Source organism: Fusarium proliferatum, assembly GCF_900067095.1.
Source record: "Fusarium proliferatum ET1 genome assembly, contig: FPRO_scaffold001, whole genome shotgun sequence".
Lineage (NCBI taxonomy): Eukaryota > Fungi > Ascomycota > Sordariomycetes > Hypocreales > Nectriaceae > Fusarium > Fusarium proliferatum.
Genome location: NW_022194790.1, coordinates 1,652,565 through 1,669,427, shown reverse-complemented (window position 1 = coordinate 1,669,427; position 16,863 = coordinate 1,652,565). Strand labels below are relative to the sequence as shown.

At 50.3% G+C, this 16,863-nt stretch overlaps 4 protein-coding genes across 4 annotated transcripts; 1 reads left to right on the top strand and 3 right to left on the bottom strand.

Moving 5' to 3' along the window:
- Positions 1 to 677: 677 nt before the first annotated feature.
- FPRO_01536 (uncharacterized protein) lies at positions 678 to 1,402 on the top strand (the record flags this gene model as incomplete). Its single annotated transcript, XM_031230384.1, has 2 exons — positions 678 to 929; positions 986 to 1,402. 2 exons carry the CDS (start codon positions 678 to 680, stop codon positions 1,400 to 1,402), a joined length of 669 nt encoding a protein of 222 aa, XP_031074937.1.
- Positions 1,403 to 1,755: 353 nt separating this feature from the next.
- FPRO_01537 (uncharacterized protein) lies at positions 1,756 to 3,419 on the bottom strand (the record flags this gene model as incomplete). Its single annotated transcript, XM_031230373.1, has 3 exons — positions 1,756 to 2,619; positions 2,673 to 3,026; positions 3,081 to 3,419. 3 exons carry the CDS (start codon positions 3,417 to 3,419, stop codon positions 1,756 to 1,758), a joined length of 1,557 nt encoding a protein of 518 aa, XP_031074936.1.
- Positions 3,420 to 5,006: 1,587 nt separating this feature from the next.
- On the bottom strand, positions 5,007 to 6,344 carry FPRO_01538 (uncharacterized protein; the record flags this gene model as incomplete). Its single annotated transcript, XM_031230361.1, has 2 exons — positions 5,007 to 5,421; positions 5,476 to 6,344. The coding sequence occupies 2 exons, from the start codon at positions 6,342 to 6,344 to the stop codon at positions 5,007 to 5,009; spliced, it is 1,284 nt and encodes a 427-aa protein (XP_031074935.1).
- A 5,407-nt stretch (positions 6,345 to 11,751) lies between these two features.
- FPRO_01539 (uncharacterized protein) lies at positions 11,752 to 14,662 on the bottom strand (the record flags this gene model as incomplete). The annotated part of the gene is made up of 4 exons (XM_031230350.1): positions 11,752 to 11,957; positions 12,019 to 14,129; positions 14,186 to 14,552; positions 14,605 to 14,662. The coding sequence occupies 4 exons, from the start codon at positions 14,660 to 14,662 to the stop codon at positions 11,752 to 11,754; spliced, it is 2,742 nt and encodes a 913-aa protein (XP_031074934.1).
- Positions 14,663 to 16,863: the final 2,201 nt, after the last annotated feature.

The window sequence follows — 16,863 nt, the reverse complement described above, 5'->3', positions numbered from 1 at the left end:
CCCTTCTCGTTAGCCACCTTACTTATCGTTCGCCCTGTGCTCAGTACCGGCAGCCTAGGTACCTGCCTACTACCTGTAGGGAGGTAGTTCCTATTACAAGACATGGTTAATAAGGGGCAATTCCATTGCGTTCGTAGGTATCCAACTTAGGACCTACATACTAGATATCCAAGCCGAGATATCCAAGCCGATTATTATGGTACATACACAGGCGTCACTTGAAAAGCTCACAACTGCCGTTCGTTATCACTACGAGGCTCGAGCTCAGTCGATGATCTTCATTATGGTCTGTGATGTGTCAAAGCCAAGCTTTGACGACTAGTACTATGCACGACCGCGATTCAACGTCCTTATCCCTCCATCTGCCAAAATGAACTTGCGAAATGTATACATAGAATCACAGAATGCCATGGCAGATTACTATGTGCTGTAACATTGACGGGAGTTTTAGATAGCTTATGCGGGGCAGTTGGTCTGCATCACACGTGACGCTTTAGAGCAGCACCTTACCTGTGCTTTTGTTTCTAGCTCAACATGTAAGCATCAGCCTGAAAGGAGGAGTTACAAATGAACGCAAACAGTTAGAGGGCAAACGCAGGTCTCCCAATACCAATATGCTGTCTCTCGGGAGGGCTCAAGTAATATACGCCATAGGCGGCCTGCTGTGTCTTCTTAGCATGGCCATCGCCAATGTTGAAAAGACAATCTTCACAGCCCCGCCATCACTCCCTATTCCCCAACAGAAGCCTTCACTGGGTGATCTCAGACTACCGACCCTTACACCAGACGCCCCAAATATTCGAACTCATATCAGCCGCGTGTTTCCCTCTGAGCCAAAGGATTACGCTTCCGGCGTTGCAACGTGGGTGCTTCTTGATAAACTAAACCAAGGCCAGCGATATGAATTTCGTATATGCTGGGCTGCGATTGTGAGTCAACATGAGATTTACGTAGAGAAAGCAAGCTAATTCGTCTTCGCCGCCAGCAACCCACTGTGTTTAACTTGGCTGTATACGAGCTGGACACCGTGTGGCAGACACCAGAGCTGATTCAATCACTTGCCAACTACTCATTTTCTCGCCAAGACCAAGAAGCTGTACTGACAAAAGAGTCAACTCAAACTGAAGGCAGGGAGCGCGAGGCTTCCGTTCTTCTGCTCCAGATCAAGTCATCTGCTGACTACTTTACGAACGACGCGGCTCTTATGAAGGATCCTTCACCTGCACACGTAGATCTCATCCTCGACCCCTATCTTTATGGTATCGTCCCCCGTTCTCTAGTCCCAGCAGCTGGTTATCTTGTTCTCGTCGGCGCGGTGGCTTGGTTTGTGTCCAGATCTATCGCCTCTAGGTTACAGACTATTACAGTCACAACCGATGGCGCAAACAAGAAACAGAATTGATGAACGGAGGTGTTGGCACCATTGGGCTCTCGACTCTAGATGCTAAAAAAGGGGCTTGGTGGAATGCGTTCTACTATGTACGTTAATCATATTGCTCGTAACTTCTCCAACTTCCTGCCACTCTCCTCCCTTGCCCCCTCGAGAGCTTCGATATCTATACTCATTTCAACACACATCTTCATCGAAAAACACTTTCATATCAAGCATCCGAGTGTCGGATGTGACAGGAGAGCTATAAATTTCTTCGGTGTGGAATATTCTTGCGATCTCAAACCAAAACTATAAAGGTGGCCGATGGCTCAAAAGAGGGTCATAAATACTGCGATTGTTCCATACAGGTTCATTGCAGTCTCTCAGTAAGCTCCTCCATACTGAGGATGGGAACCATGAGGCACAGGAGGAGCGCCACTGTTGAATTGCGGCTGGCCACCGTAAGACTGCTGGTTCCCCTGGCCTGCGTTATAAGAAGGGCTATATCCTCCGGGGGGGGCTCCTGGTGGTGGAGGGGGAAAGTTCTGATTGCCTGAGTTTGGCGGTGGTGCACTATAGCCCTGTGACTGCTGAGCATGTTGATCAGGCGGGCCGCCAAAGTGGCCGCCGTGCGCCTGAATATCAGGATAGCCTGTACCAGAAGACGGCTGATGTGGCTGTTGTCCAGGGGGTGGAGGAAAGTATTGCTGTCCCTGTTGTGCATTTTGTCCATGTTGGGGAGGGCCTCCTGGCGGAGGAGGAGGGAACGAGTTGTTCGAAGAACCATGAGGGCTCCCACCGAAAGAAGAGTTACCTCCGTACTGCTGGTTCGAACCAGGCTGCTGCTGATGACTGCCATAAGGGCCATTCTGACCCGGCTGTTGCTGATGCGCGCTGTACTGTTGGCCTGGCTCAGAGTGTTGCTGACCATACTGCTGGTTTCCGCCGGGCTGTTGCTGATGCGAGTTAAAAGGCTGATGAGAACCTGGCTGCTGCTGCGATCCGTATGTCTGATTCTGACCAGGTTGGTGTTGAGAGCCGTACTGTTGGTTCGAGCCATGCTGTTGATGCTGGTTCGGGGATGGAGAGCCATAGGAATGCACACCGGCTGCGGGGGGCGCTGAAGCCGCCGAAGGAGCTGAGCCCGTAGGATTGTAGGTTGGTGCCTCGCCGGAGTACGTTCCACCACCACCCTGCTGCTGTTGCGGCTGTTGCCCCGAGCTATAGCCAAAGTTGGAGTTTTGTCCCTATCGCCCGGTTAGTCTTGCGCAAACAGCGCACACTGATGTTGTGAACATACACTGCTGCCGTGTTTGCCGCCAAACATAGTTGCGACACCACCCATGAGCTGCCCGGCGAGGCCTCCCTGATGATGGCTTGAGCTCTGGTTGGAATTGCCATGGTAATTTTGGGGGGCAGGGGGCTTCTCCTGACTAGCCGAGTGCATAAAGCTCGACGCCAGTTGCCCAACGAGCTTTCCTGCGCCTGAGGGCTTGTTTCCCCCATTGCTGCCGCCACTACCACCATGGCTACCGCCGAGGAACTGGTTGGCAAGACCTCCAAGATTGCCCAATGGACTAGAGCTGTGGCCACCGCTGCTGCTACCACCATGACCAGAGTTCTTTCCGCCAAGCAAAGCGTTCATAGCCATGCTCTGACAGGCTGTTAGCACAATTCAACACTATCGAGAAATGCCAAGACGACATACTCCAAGACCCCGTTCACCAGAGGGACCGTCTACACCTCGGGTGCCGTCCGGCATAATTGGTTCCATGGTACCATCTGCATGGCGCACAGTTTGCGATCCATCAGGATGCGTGATGAGCTCCGAACGCTTGGGAGCGCCGTAAGGATGTTCGCCCTGGGGAGCTGGAGTATTTCCCGTTTTGGCTGGTTCAGTAGGAACCTCCCACTGCGAAACACCGGTCGATAGCTGTACATAATAATACTTCTTGCTTGTACCATCCCATTGAGCAATCCAGCCCGCGGGCAGAGGGGGAGGAGCAAACGTGGGGCCTTCGGCCTGAGGAGAAGCAGGGCCCGTCATGTTCGAAATACGGTATAGGTAAAGATATTGTATGTAGCGGTCGAGGCGGGGAGATGTCGCAAATGGAGGGGTCGCAGATAAGGTTGGCAGAGGATGAATAAATTGCGGCGTGGCGAGGGTGAAGGAGTGGTTGAAGACGGAAGTCCGTCACTGAGCTACAAGGGCCGCAGTCATGAAGAGTGTAAAATACAAGAGGCGGGAACACGACAAGAGACGAGGTGAGGTTTAGATGGTGTCGCCTCTAAACTAACCCTGTGGAGGTCAATAAGGCAGGCTTGGCTTGACTGGGCTAAGCTGGAGGAGGGGCTCCAGGCTCTCTTTCGCCGCCCAAGATTGATTGATGGGAAGACACCCTCAGCGAGGGAAAAGCCCACTTTGGGTTGTTACATTACCCTCGAGGGGCAAGAAAACATCACACCTTGATATGGGGTGTCAAAATAAACTCAGTAAAAGCCATCCCTAAGATTATGCTATATTACCTCAATCCTTTTGTCATATAGGATCAAGGCCCTGAGTTTTCTTTCCTCCCCTATTACTTACTTACCTTTGTAATAGGTGCCTGCCCAGCGGCTAAAGGTAGATCAGGCGTCTACAGAAGTGAGTATCAAACTGAACCAGCACACAAATTCCAACAACTCGGTCCAGTGTCTTCTACCATGACACCAATTTTTGTATAGAGCGCCAGGTCTACAACTTCTACTATCGGGCTCTGGAAAACCCACTCAGATATGTACTCGTACTGTACTCCTGATCTCTCAATTGCTTCATCTTACCATCCAAAAAGACTCCACTAGGCTTCTGACGAGACCAAGCACAGCCCCGCCAGCAGCCCAGGTTAGGCTTGGGTTCCAGACAAAAACCTACCCTTAATGATTACTGTATATATACTGTCTGATAAGGGCCAGTCTTGGTGTTTGAAGAATGTCTGACGATATAGCGAACCAATCACGACCTTTCGCACAAGTTCATATCGCACTGTGCATGTTGCTGTCTTGGCATCATGCTGGAAAGTATGCTTTACCTAGCACCTAGTTACACTGGTAGACTGGCTTCACAGCCCCTCCTCTCGCAACAACACAACACACCAAAAGTGGTCTCTGGCCTGGCTCCAAATGATCACTTACTTATGTTTACGTGTCGTAGGCGGCCTCTTTCCATCCAACGAAGTCCATACAAACCCCAGCACACACATTGGCTGACCCAGGCTCGGCTAGGGTAGGTAGTAAAGCATGCATTAGTGTTTTATGGTCATTGCTCTCCACACTTACATAGAATACTGGAATCACCATCCCATAAGTCCAAGTACTTGACAACGAATGCTTCAAGCTGTATGCTTCAATAAATTTGTTATCAGCTCTTTCATGCGATGATCTATGTTGCACAATTCACAGTCACATTCACGTCGGAATAAGTGTTTTGAAAGATCCATGAGTCTAATTCCTATTCCAGTTATTGTACATGAAGATAAAAACTCCCATATCCTTCCATCTACTGTTCCAGAACGTCAAGCAAAGTATATGCTATTCTACTTTGCTCTCCTTCCTCTTGACATTCCGAATTGCAGCTCAGCTCTAGTTCAGGATAGCCTTAGACCTGGCGACCTCGAATGGCAAGTCGGCGACCGAAACCAAAGGCCATCGCCGAGCTCTTATTGCCAGAGCAAGTTGTACCAGCGGCCATAGATTGAACAACCGACCAGCGACCGGAAGCGCAACGCTGGTACTTGGTTCCGCCGATGCAATTCCAGGCACCCTCATCACTGCATGCAGCTCCAGCAGTCTCTTCTGAACCGGAGCCAGAACCACCGTCACCTGCGCCAGGAGCAGTGGGGGTAGTAGGAGCAGGCTCAGGGCTACCAACACTGGTAGGAACAGGCTGACCGCCAGTTCCAGGGGCAGGTTTGGTCATGGTCAAGAGAGTGCTGGTTGCGGCGGGAGCTGAAGGAGCAGGGGCACCAGTAGCCTCAGCAGGCTGGGAGACAGTGACGAAAACACCACCAGGACTATGAATTTGTGAGTTAGGAGCATTACCAATAGAAGAGGGGGAGGGTACATACGCTGAAGGGGCGCCGGCAGCTGGGGCTGATGGCTGAGCGGCAGGGGATGAAGGTTGAGCAGCAGGTTGAGTCTGAGTAGGGACAGCACTTGGAGCAGCACCGTTGTTGCCTCCAGCGGATCCGTCAGCGGGAGTGCTAGGAGCAGCACCGTTGCTACCATCACCGGAGCCAGAACCAGAACCAGAGCCACTACCAGACCCTGCCTTACCACAAGTACCCTTGGGGCCAGCAGTCTTCTGAGAGTCGTTGCTCACATCGGGACCAGGATCGGGGAATTCGAGATCGGACGACTCCTCGGTAGTGCAGCCGTTGCCGACGTTAGCAACGAACATCTCAGGACGGTTGCTCATGGCGTCTGCTCGCTTGCCGGAACCACCACCAATAGTGACGGCAGCGCAATTCATGTACATCTCACGGTTACCGATCTGATTGAACCACGACCAAGCGAAGATAGCCTCGCCGGATGGAGCGTCGCTGGGGACCTTGAAGTCGAAGGTGGTGGTACCAGCACCAGGACAGTTACCGATGTAAGAGTGGATGACCTTCCAAGACTTTCCTTTGTCGTAGGAAAGGGAAGCCTGGCAACTGCCACCGCCGTGGTTAGCGCCGCCGGTGATGCTCATGTTGTAGGAACCGCCGGCTGCCCAGTCTGCGACCGAGGCACCCTCCTTAGTACCAAAGAGGGAGTGGTAGCCCTTGCAAGGAAAGTTGGCGCCGCTAGCATCGAGAGGGGCGGTCATGCTGTAGTCAACATCGCTACCAGCATTGGGGTTGGATTTTGACTTGAAGGGGGGAGGGTAAATCATCTCCATATGTGCCTGGGCTAGACCAGCCAGACCGAGGCACGCAGCGACAGATGAGAAATGCATTTTGTCGCAGTTGAAAAAAGGTGTGGTTAAAGTGGAAGTTGTGTGTGAGGGTATCTCGAAAAGAAGTTGATGTTGACACAGTTGTGTTGTTTGTCGAGTGTTGCTCAGAGATTGCTTGGAGTGAATCCTTGTGGTGAGTCTTGCAGGATGAAAGAGTTCTGAAAGGATTGAAGCGCTTTTATATCGGAGCCTGGCTTGTCCTTTGAGATTTTTCGGGCTTCTCGTTGTTCAAGTGAACTGATAATGAATGGTGAACCACGGGTGCTGGTTCTGTTGCAGTCGTTATTGTTCGGTGGTCGAACAGTGAATCAAAGGATTGTGGGTAATGGGACAACAGCGTTGGTAAAGTAAGGAAAGTGATGAGGGACAATAAGATCCCAGCACGAGCAAGGTGAAGAATATTTGTGACTGTAAGGAAGAGAGAGAAAACAACAGTGACTGTACACCAGAAGTGACGAGCAGTGGCGGGCACAGATGGGTTAAGCGATCTTGTTTTCTCGAACAGTCGGCGGCGTCGGACGGGAGGTAGGTTCCAGGTGACACAAGGGCCGAGTTCTTGTTCGTTGTTCAGTCGGTGAGTTGATGAAATCTGTCGTTCAGGAAAAGATTCCAGTGTCTGTTACAAACAGGATAGACTGGGGTAGAAGAAGTGAAGATGAAGTTTCTTGATTGTGAGGGAATGTATCCAGCCCGTCAAGGGAGTGTCAAGAAGAAGAAGAAGAAGAAGAAGAAGAAGAAGAAGAAGAAGAAGAAAGAAGCCAAGAAGGGACCGTCTAGAGATAGAATCCTGAGCGTTGCTGCAGATGAACAGAAAGAAAGCGGATTTTGGAGGTTGGGGAGGCCCTTTTATGTAGTACTCGGTACGATCACAACCACTTTCCTCTACCCACCAGGTCTGGCAGGTCAGAATGTTTCAGTCGTTTCGTTTCGGCTGCCTCTAAGCCAAGACACAGCACAGAGCAGAGTCAATAACCGGACGGACCCTTGACAGTAGTTGACTAACTAATCCATACCAACCGTCTCCTGATTCCCTGTCCTGAATCGCAGCGCGGCAAAGGTCCAGCGAATTAGTCGCTCTCGTTGTTCGTCTTTGCCCCCCTTGCAGGCTTGCAGAGCCAGGGCCTCCAACTCCACAGAGCATGAACACACCCAACTACACAGCCCGGAAGTAAGTGCCATCAAGAGGCGGGAGGGTCCCTTAGGATCGACGTTATTCCCTTGACTCACCAGGAACAGTTTTCGGGGAGCCAAGCGACTGGTGGTGGAAGCGTCTCGACTGTGGGCGTCTATGTCGCATGTGTCTGGAGACCCCCTTGAGAGCCGGCGCCTAATGGCAAGCAAAGGATTCTCCTGCCTACTAGGGTGCCTACCTACTTACCTACCTATTCAATAGGTAGTCACGTCATGGTGCTTCTGATACCCAATACCCATAAGTCATTTCTGTTTCTTTCTATCGCCATCGTTGGTTACATGGATCTCATGTCATTGTTCTCTGTCGACCTACCTACATCGGAGAGCGTTGATGTCGAAAAGAAAAGTGGTACCCCTGGACAGAGGCGCCGGGCCAAGGATTTGAAACCGATCTCTTCCCCACATGCCCTTGCTCTTGCAAGCACAGACTCTTAGATTATCATGCTAGATACTCAATAGAAAGTCTCCAACTAAGCCTCTTAAGCGTTTCGACAGACATCTACTGGACAAGGGACAAGCGACACCTGATACACGAGTTGTTGGTCTAGCCCTTTTCCTCCTTTCTCTGTTACTAAATGTCTTGCTTTCTCTATGAATTCATCATATGCTCTAATTAAACGTCTGCTTTTCATCTCGTAACACAAACCTCCTCTTCAGTACTGGCACTCTTGCATGTGCTGCTTGCTTCGTAGATCTCTTATGCCGTGTTTGCCTGCCATGCGCCGGGCTACATGATGTGAGACCTGACACGGCCCGTTTGTTGTTCGCCTTTGTTGCCACCCAATATTGGCCTTTCTATAATCCCGTTCCCTGTTGTTTTCGTTGTTTCGATCCTTCTTTATGCCCATCTTCGCCGAAATACCCGTCTCGCCTTCAGATAGAACGAATGTCATCCTTTAAGCACATCTATGTACACTAGACGCATACTCTGTCACGGGTGTAAGTCATCAAATCGCAAGGATTGGTTCACCTTTCACGTTAGTTAAAGGCCCGAGTTCCGCACTTCTTTTTTGGTCAAAGGGCAAACAAGGATCAAAGGATGAAGCAAGCCTAGGTGACGGTGTAGGGTTGCCTCAGCCAATCATATTCTAAAGCCTACCCTGTCGCTTCCAAAGCCACCCGCCGCCTAGAAATGCATTGATTGGGCTGGTACCTGAGTGAAACGCGCCATCTGCAATGGCTTCAGGGGAGCCAGATCGGGCAACGATAATACTTTCACCTGAGATGAAATTTGCCTTTCTTCTAACTGAAGCAACAAATGAATAACGTCATGCATCTTAAGATTGACGATTGTTAATAGGATCAAGTTACTACTAATGACTTGCCTATCGGGGATACTCGTGATACATTCATAAGCAAATACACGTAATAAAACCAGTTGAACCTGTCAAAGGTTCTAATAAACCCGAAACTTGGGTTATCGCGATTCGAGCAGGTCAAGTCAAATCTGATATGACTTCACGTGAAATTCTGCAATAGCAATGGCCCCTTTCATCTCTAATTTCGTGAACCGGTTCCAAGGGTCCAAACCCACAATTCCTTGGATAGAGCACGTGAGACATTATTCGAAGTGCCGAATATGCGTGGCCTACACGACATTTTAAGACACTGAATGACAAGTGAGTTCAATATACACAACAATTAATTTATAATGCCATGTGACAGGGAGTATTGAAAGAACGAGGGCGGTGTAGCCCCCCTCGAATTGTGTTCAATATCATGAGTGTTCCATTGCGTTATCTGCCCAAGGTGAATAGAGTCCAACCGTCAAGCAACTCGATGTTCTGCATCTACCCTGAATAGGTTACCAGCGGATATTGTCGACACTGCATGCTCTTCTTGCCAATCCGACCCAATCAATCACACCTAAGCTAGGTAGTCTCAAGTACACCAAGACATCACATCACATCATCACATGAATATGCGCTGTGCTCAAATGAATTGCGGGGATTTGACTCGAAAACCCGATATTGAACCATGGGCCATCCATGATCATTCCCAGCGATTCGAGTCTTTTCTTGTCAATCAGGTGAGCCGATTTGATATTTCCCTGGTAAGGCAGGGTCTATTGCTGATGATCGTCTGCTGGGGGGTCCCACTTCCAAGCCTCCAACGGCTGAATGGACTGTTAAAATAAATTCCCTTGACGCCTTAACCGTGCTTGAGACAGGGGAGGATGGAAATGCAACGTTGCGGTCACTGGTCACTGGCCACTGGCCATAGCGTTTGGAATAATAAAGACGAACTCTAAATAGAAGGCGGAAATAAAGAGAAAGAAGCTCAAGAAAACCTGACAGGTACACTAGTGACCAAGCTATCCATTTGATAAGCCATTTCCACATCTCAGTGAGATAGATCTAAGCCGCTATCAAGCTGTGTTAGTAATTACTTCATTATATCATAGGTAGGTTTTGCTGTAGGGTACCAAGTCAAAGCAACCTGGACGTAAGTCTAGAACCTCTTTGCACTCTCAAGCCTACCTATGCAAAGTCAACCACGAGATGTTAACGTTAAAACCATTGGCTGTTAACCGTGTTAGATCGGTATTGTTCCTTCCTTCTCTCGTTGATCTTGGTGCTTACATACCTAGGTAGGTATCTTACATCGGCGTTGTCCGGAAATGTTCAGCCATGTTCATGTTCTTTGCCCCGTCCCCTGTTTTAACATGCCCCTCCTGTGTTTGAAAAGTCGCCAGGGTGACGAATGGCGTGAGTCCCCACTAGCCCAGCCGCGCGTGTATGCATGTGAGAAACTGTAATATCATGTTTGATGAACTGTAAATAGCCGAGGTATTGGAAGTACTGACCTCACTCTCCACTGCCTCCTACCTAACGTTAGTACCTACTCCAGGTACTCAAGCTAGTAGGTACCTGCTCGCACTTTCCATTCTTCCATGGCGATGGGATGACCTGGTGCAAGACCCCAACTCAAGTACCCTTGTACCTCTTAAGATATCGACCTCCCTTCCCGCTGGGCTGCCACGAGAATGCATATCAAACGTTGTCTTAGCCACTAACAAACTACTAACGATATTGGAACATTATGATTGCCATTGCCAATACCCACCAATGTACCTAAGTAGTTAGCTCATGCACGGGCTGCCATCGCATATATTGTTCAATAGCAACGGCCCTTACCTACCTAAGATTCAATGTAATTGAGATGTCGCTCCACTGCTGGCCAAAGGAACCCGCTACAAAAGCTGATGCCTAGCTTGGAGTGTAAATGTACCTATAGTCACCATGACACATATGCATATTCAAAGCTGCTTGTACGGGTGGAATCAACATGGACATAGTCCTTTGTCTCATTTTACCATATGGCTACTTGTGCTGCGTTGTAGATGGTAAGACAATGGTTGATGGACGAATGCCTTTGCGTCGCCTCGCTTGATCTTGTCAACTCGACTGCTCCCACCCTTTCCTCGCAACCAGACCACTCTGATTCCTTAACTGCCCCACTTGTCGCTATCCTTGGCAAATACTGTCAAATATTTGAAGGCATAAACTACTCAGCAACCACCGTAACACTCTCAATGGTGGCATTGCAGTTAGCTCTGGGTTTTGCCACCGGATTTGCACCAAGTCATTCCCCTACTAAACTTCCGCTCTCACCTAGGTGATAGAAAACCACCCCTAGCCCTCACCTACCACCGCCCAGGTCGCCTCAGGTTTCGAGAGTTGCCAGTCCAGATGTTTGGTGTTGGTGTTCCCGCACCCAAGTTTACTAGGCTACCGGCCTAGCCTGTTCGACTACGCTTCCTCGATACTTGTCCGCTCGAGGAAGCACGGAGAGCAGAGGCGGACACTCCGACGCCCCATCTCTCCATTGTTGCCAAAGTACAGCCAAACAGCATTGCCAACCCCATTGCCATCCAATCAACGTGATAGCAGATGGACAATATCAATGTCGTTGTATCTCTTTCACAGCTGACACCATCCACCGAGTTGCACCGTCCATCAACCCAATGACGTATTTGCTAGCCCAAATACTAAGGCCATCCGAGGCTTAGGCCCCCTCTCATCTAAGCTCTGTCATTCCAATATTGAAGCTCGTATGCAATGATTCACACACCGTTGTCTTGATAGAGCTCAGACTCCGAGATAAGTGCGTTGAGGTCAATCTCGGTGAGGCTGCCGCCCAGAAAGGCCATGCTAAGTACTGCACTTTATTTTATGCGAAGGCGAAGAGGAAACCCAATGCTGAGTTTCAGATTTTATTTGGCTTCTTCTGAAGCCTCTGAGGGTCGAGGGTGGCTGGTGGCCGGCACCGCGTGGTTAGCTTGGGGCGTCTGGTGCGTTCCTTGGCCGCCATATCCTTTACCATAGTTATTGCCGCCTCGGTGCTGCCCGCTATACTGGTGGCCCTGCTGTGGACTTGTGCCAAAGTGTTGAGGCACAGGGCTACTATACCCGCCCCTCACTACACTGGCGTTAGCCGCTTGTTAATTCTCTGCATGGCGATGGGTGTCAGTATGACTTACTTGGACCGGCTTGCTGACCTTGGTTGAAAACGGGCTGGTTGTACTGCACGTTGGGGCTCATTCCATACATGGGCTGGCCTTGTTGTGACCCCTGATGCGCCATCATCGGCGCCGCGGGACGACCAGGGCTGGGATAGCCATTAACACCAGGGACTGGCTGAGGTCCAGAAGGGGGCATGAATTGCGGGTGTCCTCCAGGATACATCATCTGCGGGCCAGGAACCATTCCTTGAGGTCCAGGTATGAACTGTTGCGGCATCATCATCGGACCACCCATCTGACCCTGCTGAGGAGTCATGTATTGATGATTATTAGAGAAATTGCGGAACTGATTCATCTGAGGCGTGCCGGGCCCCATGAATACCGCCTGGTTATAAGGTACTTGCGGAGAATTGTAGGCTACAGGCACGTTGCCGAGGCGGGGTGAAGCAAAAGACTGGGCTGAGTTTGAGTGCATCATGCGGTGATCGTCGTTTCCATATGGCGGATGGGGAACATGACCATGCTGAGGTGTGTGCATCTGCATAGGAGGCATATGAGGCGAGCCCCTTGGAGCCATGTTCGCGCCCTGCTGGAGGTGGAATGGTAGTTGATGTTGGTGTGGAATCTGAGGGACAACATGCTGAGGGTTCGGGGTAGCCAACGCAGGACCGCCAAATGGCTGGCGTTCGAAGTATTCTTTGTAAGTCAAATGCATCGTTGACTCAGGCTTCTCATTGTCTTGGAGTTGCCGCCAAGTAGGTAGTGTATCGAAGGATGGGCGCAGGCCGGCGTTTTCGTCCCAGTTTCTCCCTTGAGGGGGTGTCAAGGTCTGGATATGAGACAGTATATAACATTTCTTGACATCAATGGCCTTTGTCTTACGGCGGATGAGCTGACCGTCGGAGGCGCCACTGCTTGCTGAGGCATCGACATTGTTAGCAGCAGATCGAGGACTCGAGGCTGCACTGGCGTGGCTATTGGGGTTGAAGGCAGCCGCGAACGGGCTGGGCCTAAACTCGTGGCTATTCGGGTTCAGCTTTGCACCTATATGGCTGGGGTTGCCGCTGAGGCGTCGGTTATAGCCAGCTTCGACACCGCTAGCTGGTCCTGTCGGAGGAGCACGGGTTTCCTGACTAGGAGTGTGTCCCTGGTGGGCTGCAGGAGGCTGAGAGTATTTTTGTTGTTCAACATTGCGTAATCGCTGAGCCAGAGTGCCAGTTTGTTGTTGCGGAGGTACATGGGGACGGTTGTTTCGATACTGCTGCCCAAGATAGGGCTGCTGAGCATACTGTTGGCGAGCACCAGGATGGCGAGGTTGTCCCCCGGCTGCAGGCGTAGGCTGAGCACTAGCAGGACCACGGGCTGCTCGGGTATCACTGGGAGGAGCAGATGGACCAGCCGTGGCACCTTGCCCAGACGTTTTAGCCTGGGAGTCTTTTGATGGAGCAACCTTATCCTTTGTCACGGCAGTAGCCTTGGCCTTGGCCACCTCTTCGGCATTTTTTATAGCCTTAGCCTGGATCTCTTGTTGCTTGAGAGGGTCTTTGGCTATGATGGAGACTAAATCTGTAGGGACTGGGGTTGAGAGTTTGAAAGAGTTGGCAAACTTCTTTAACTCTGTTAACTTGACCTCTTTGTCCTGCTTGGCTTTGTTGCTTCTGGCCTTCTCGGCGTTCTGTCTTTGCTGGCTAGCAAATGTCTTGAATTCCTTCAACACATCGTGTTCAACTGTGGAGGTAGCACTGGGAGTAGGAGCAGCCTGACTTCCAGGAGCTGGGGCAGCTTTGGCGGTGTCGCTTGACTTGGTCTCGGCCCCCTTTCCATTAGCAGGCTTGGTGTCATTGATCGAGGGCTCTGTGACCTTGACTTCTGTCGGAGCTTTCTGTGCATCGGTTTTCGGCATTGATCCGTTCTTGATAGCGTCGGAGGACTGAACTTTGGACTCTTCAGGGGCTGACGGAGCTTGTTTCTTGGGCGGTGCTTTGATCTGGGAAGAAATGATTGCAGGGTCAATAGGGGCACCTTTGACACTAGATTGAGCCGCGGGTGCCCGCTTGGCTGGTGGAGTGTATTTGTTCTCACGCCCAGCAGACAGAGGCGGGAAGTCTTGACGCCGAACACCGCTGTATCTGTAGGAGAACCATGGTTAGCCATATGAAGAAATGGTTAGGAAAGGGATAGCTACTTGTCCTCTTCATCACCCCCATCATCTCCGCCGACGTAGTCCATGATACGTTCCTCAGCCACGTGAGCAGTAGTGGGCGCGCTGCGTTCAATTTCGCGCGCCTTCCTGTCTGCCGCAGCTATCCTCTCTCTGTATTCTGGGTGGTTCTTGTCAATAGCGGTAGTGTAGAAATTCTCATCGTAATTAGTTTTCAGTCCAAAGAGCCTCTCATTCTCGGCGAACTGATCCCAATTACCGCTGCCGCTAGACTTCTCAAGGCTGCCATTGAAAGTATCGTTCGAATCGGGGACCCAAGGTTGAAGAACCCGCTCGTTACCGAATCGATTTTTGGAGATGGCAGTGTCGGTTCGAAATGCAGCCCGACCTCCTATACCACCCAGGATTAGATAGTTCTTGCTCGAAAAGACTGCACAACAAACCATTCTGTTTGCCCCCAGACCCCCCACCAGCTATTCCATCCTTCTTCGGAACGGGCATATTCGGGAACGCTCCAGTCGTTATGTGAATTCTTAAAAGAGAGTCAAGTTTAACAAAGCTCGGCCACCATCCAGGTAACCAGAAAGAGGCTCAAGTGAAGATGTGGGGTGATTGTGGATATTTCGTTTGGGATCGCAGAAGGACAAGAAGCGACTTCGTGATTCTGGAGAGACGCAGATGTTAGCCTTCCAAGCGCTATAAAGTCTCTCCGCCCAGACGCAAATGGCAGGAAGAAAGATATTAGCAGTATATCATTAGAGGCCAAGTCCTGATACTATGGCATGACGACAGTGGATTACACGAAGATCGTGGGGTTTGGGGCTGCTTGATAAGGGGAAATACTAAATCGACTTGGTAGAGGGGGAGATATGGGTATAATGCAACGACTTACTTTGCGATAGCTTGAGGAGATCAATGCAATAGTCGGAGCGATATGATGACTAACTTGCGGAGCTGGGCTGAGTCTGCTGGGCTAAGGCCAAAGCTATAGGAAAGTTGCGAACGCTCACTTCTGACTCAATGCTGCGAAGGTTAGCAACTGTATGCATACATTCATTTGTGAAGCCGTTTCTGATTCAGTAGATAGAAAACTGGTAAACGCTGTGTGCTAGGGAGTCTAAAAAGAAACGTAGAAAGAGAGAAATAGTAGGGAGGCCAAGCCCAGCAGTTGTGTGAGGAGAAGCGAAAAGGCGGCTCCAACGAAAACGCTGTCAGGAAAACGGGCGAAGAAAGTTAAAGACGAGGGGGATCGAGTGGCTTTACCTCGCGGGGGTCTATAGAAACAGGGAAAAAACCTAGATACAATGATCTAGAGCGTCGTCCAGCTCGCGTACCGTTAAAATTGCCTTGCAATGGGCAATAAGAGCATGGAGCTGATGCGGAAAAGGAGGGTTTGAGTCGTGGTGGGAAGGGAGAGTCGAGACGATGAGCGACGAGGATTTGGTGGTAGTCGAATTGGTGGTTGAGGCTTGGGCACTGAACCTTTACTCCGAGAGGTACCTAGGGCCCCAGGTACTAGGTAGGTAGGTACTACTTAGGGGACGGCACAGTACAGGACAGAACAACACGGGCAATAAGTGGAGGCCACAGTGACAGTACCTTTTAAAGGCGGGAGAGTCGAAGGGTCTCCTCTGTTGCTCTTCTGCTGGACTATAACCCTCTCTTTAGTTCGCTCATTCAAGGACAGACAGCCGCGGAAAGGCTTTCCCCCCCCGGCACTGGGTCCCCTGCTCAACCTCCAACTGTCGAAAGTGTCGTGCTTGGCCAGTGTCGTGTGTCAGAATGCCTGTAGGTACAGTTGAAAACACGGTGGGTCGCTCTCAAAAGCTGTGTCTTGTGAGTGGTTTCCCTACCCAACCTACTATTAAGCTTTGACATCCGTCTTATAGTGCTCGTCGACTTCAACAATTGGTAGCAAATCACAATATGCACAATCGCCCTCGGCTGCAATGAAATAACGAGGCAGTTTAGACCTTACACCGGTTCCATTTCCTTCTTTCTATCTAGCAGGTAGTCCATTTGTGAATGTGCTTTCTCCTACGTAGTACAGAGTACGTATGAAAGAAAGCTTGCTTACACGCTTGTTGCTATAAAAGTGGGCGTTGCTGGGGATGCAGTGGGGATACGGTACAGTGCGCATAACCGGCATGGGTCTTGAATCTTCAGCGCTTGCAGAGACATTCAGCTTCTATTAGTTAAGGTATCATCAGAAAACATGGAAAGCCCCAATGCATAGCCAAACACAAGACGAGGGGGGCAATATTGGTGTAGGCGCAGTGTTGGTGGTAGAACTTGTGTACCCACGAATACGATGCTGACTGCAAGTTTGGGGCAACGACTGGTTTTCAAACGTATGAGTGGCTGTGACCTGACCGGTTCTGGCTTCGCCGAGTTGCATACGAACGTCTTCGACGGCAGGATGTCTGGCGAGAATCCAGAGTTAAGTCCGGTAAATCAGAATTGCGGCCCTTACGGGTTGACTGGTAAGGCTGCCATTGAGCCCTCACAACTTTTTTTTTTTTTTTTTTTTTTTACCAAAGTGTACATCGGCAAAAGTAACCCTTTCAAGATGCTGACTCTCAATGCAATACAGCAGATCAAACTCGATCTGTCTTTGCGAGAGATAAGCGACACCAAGCTTATGCAACATAAAATGGATGGTAGGGAACAAAAGGGCCTAAAATGGATCGAAGGATTTCTAC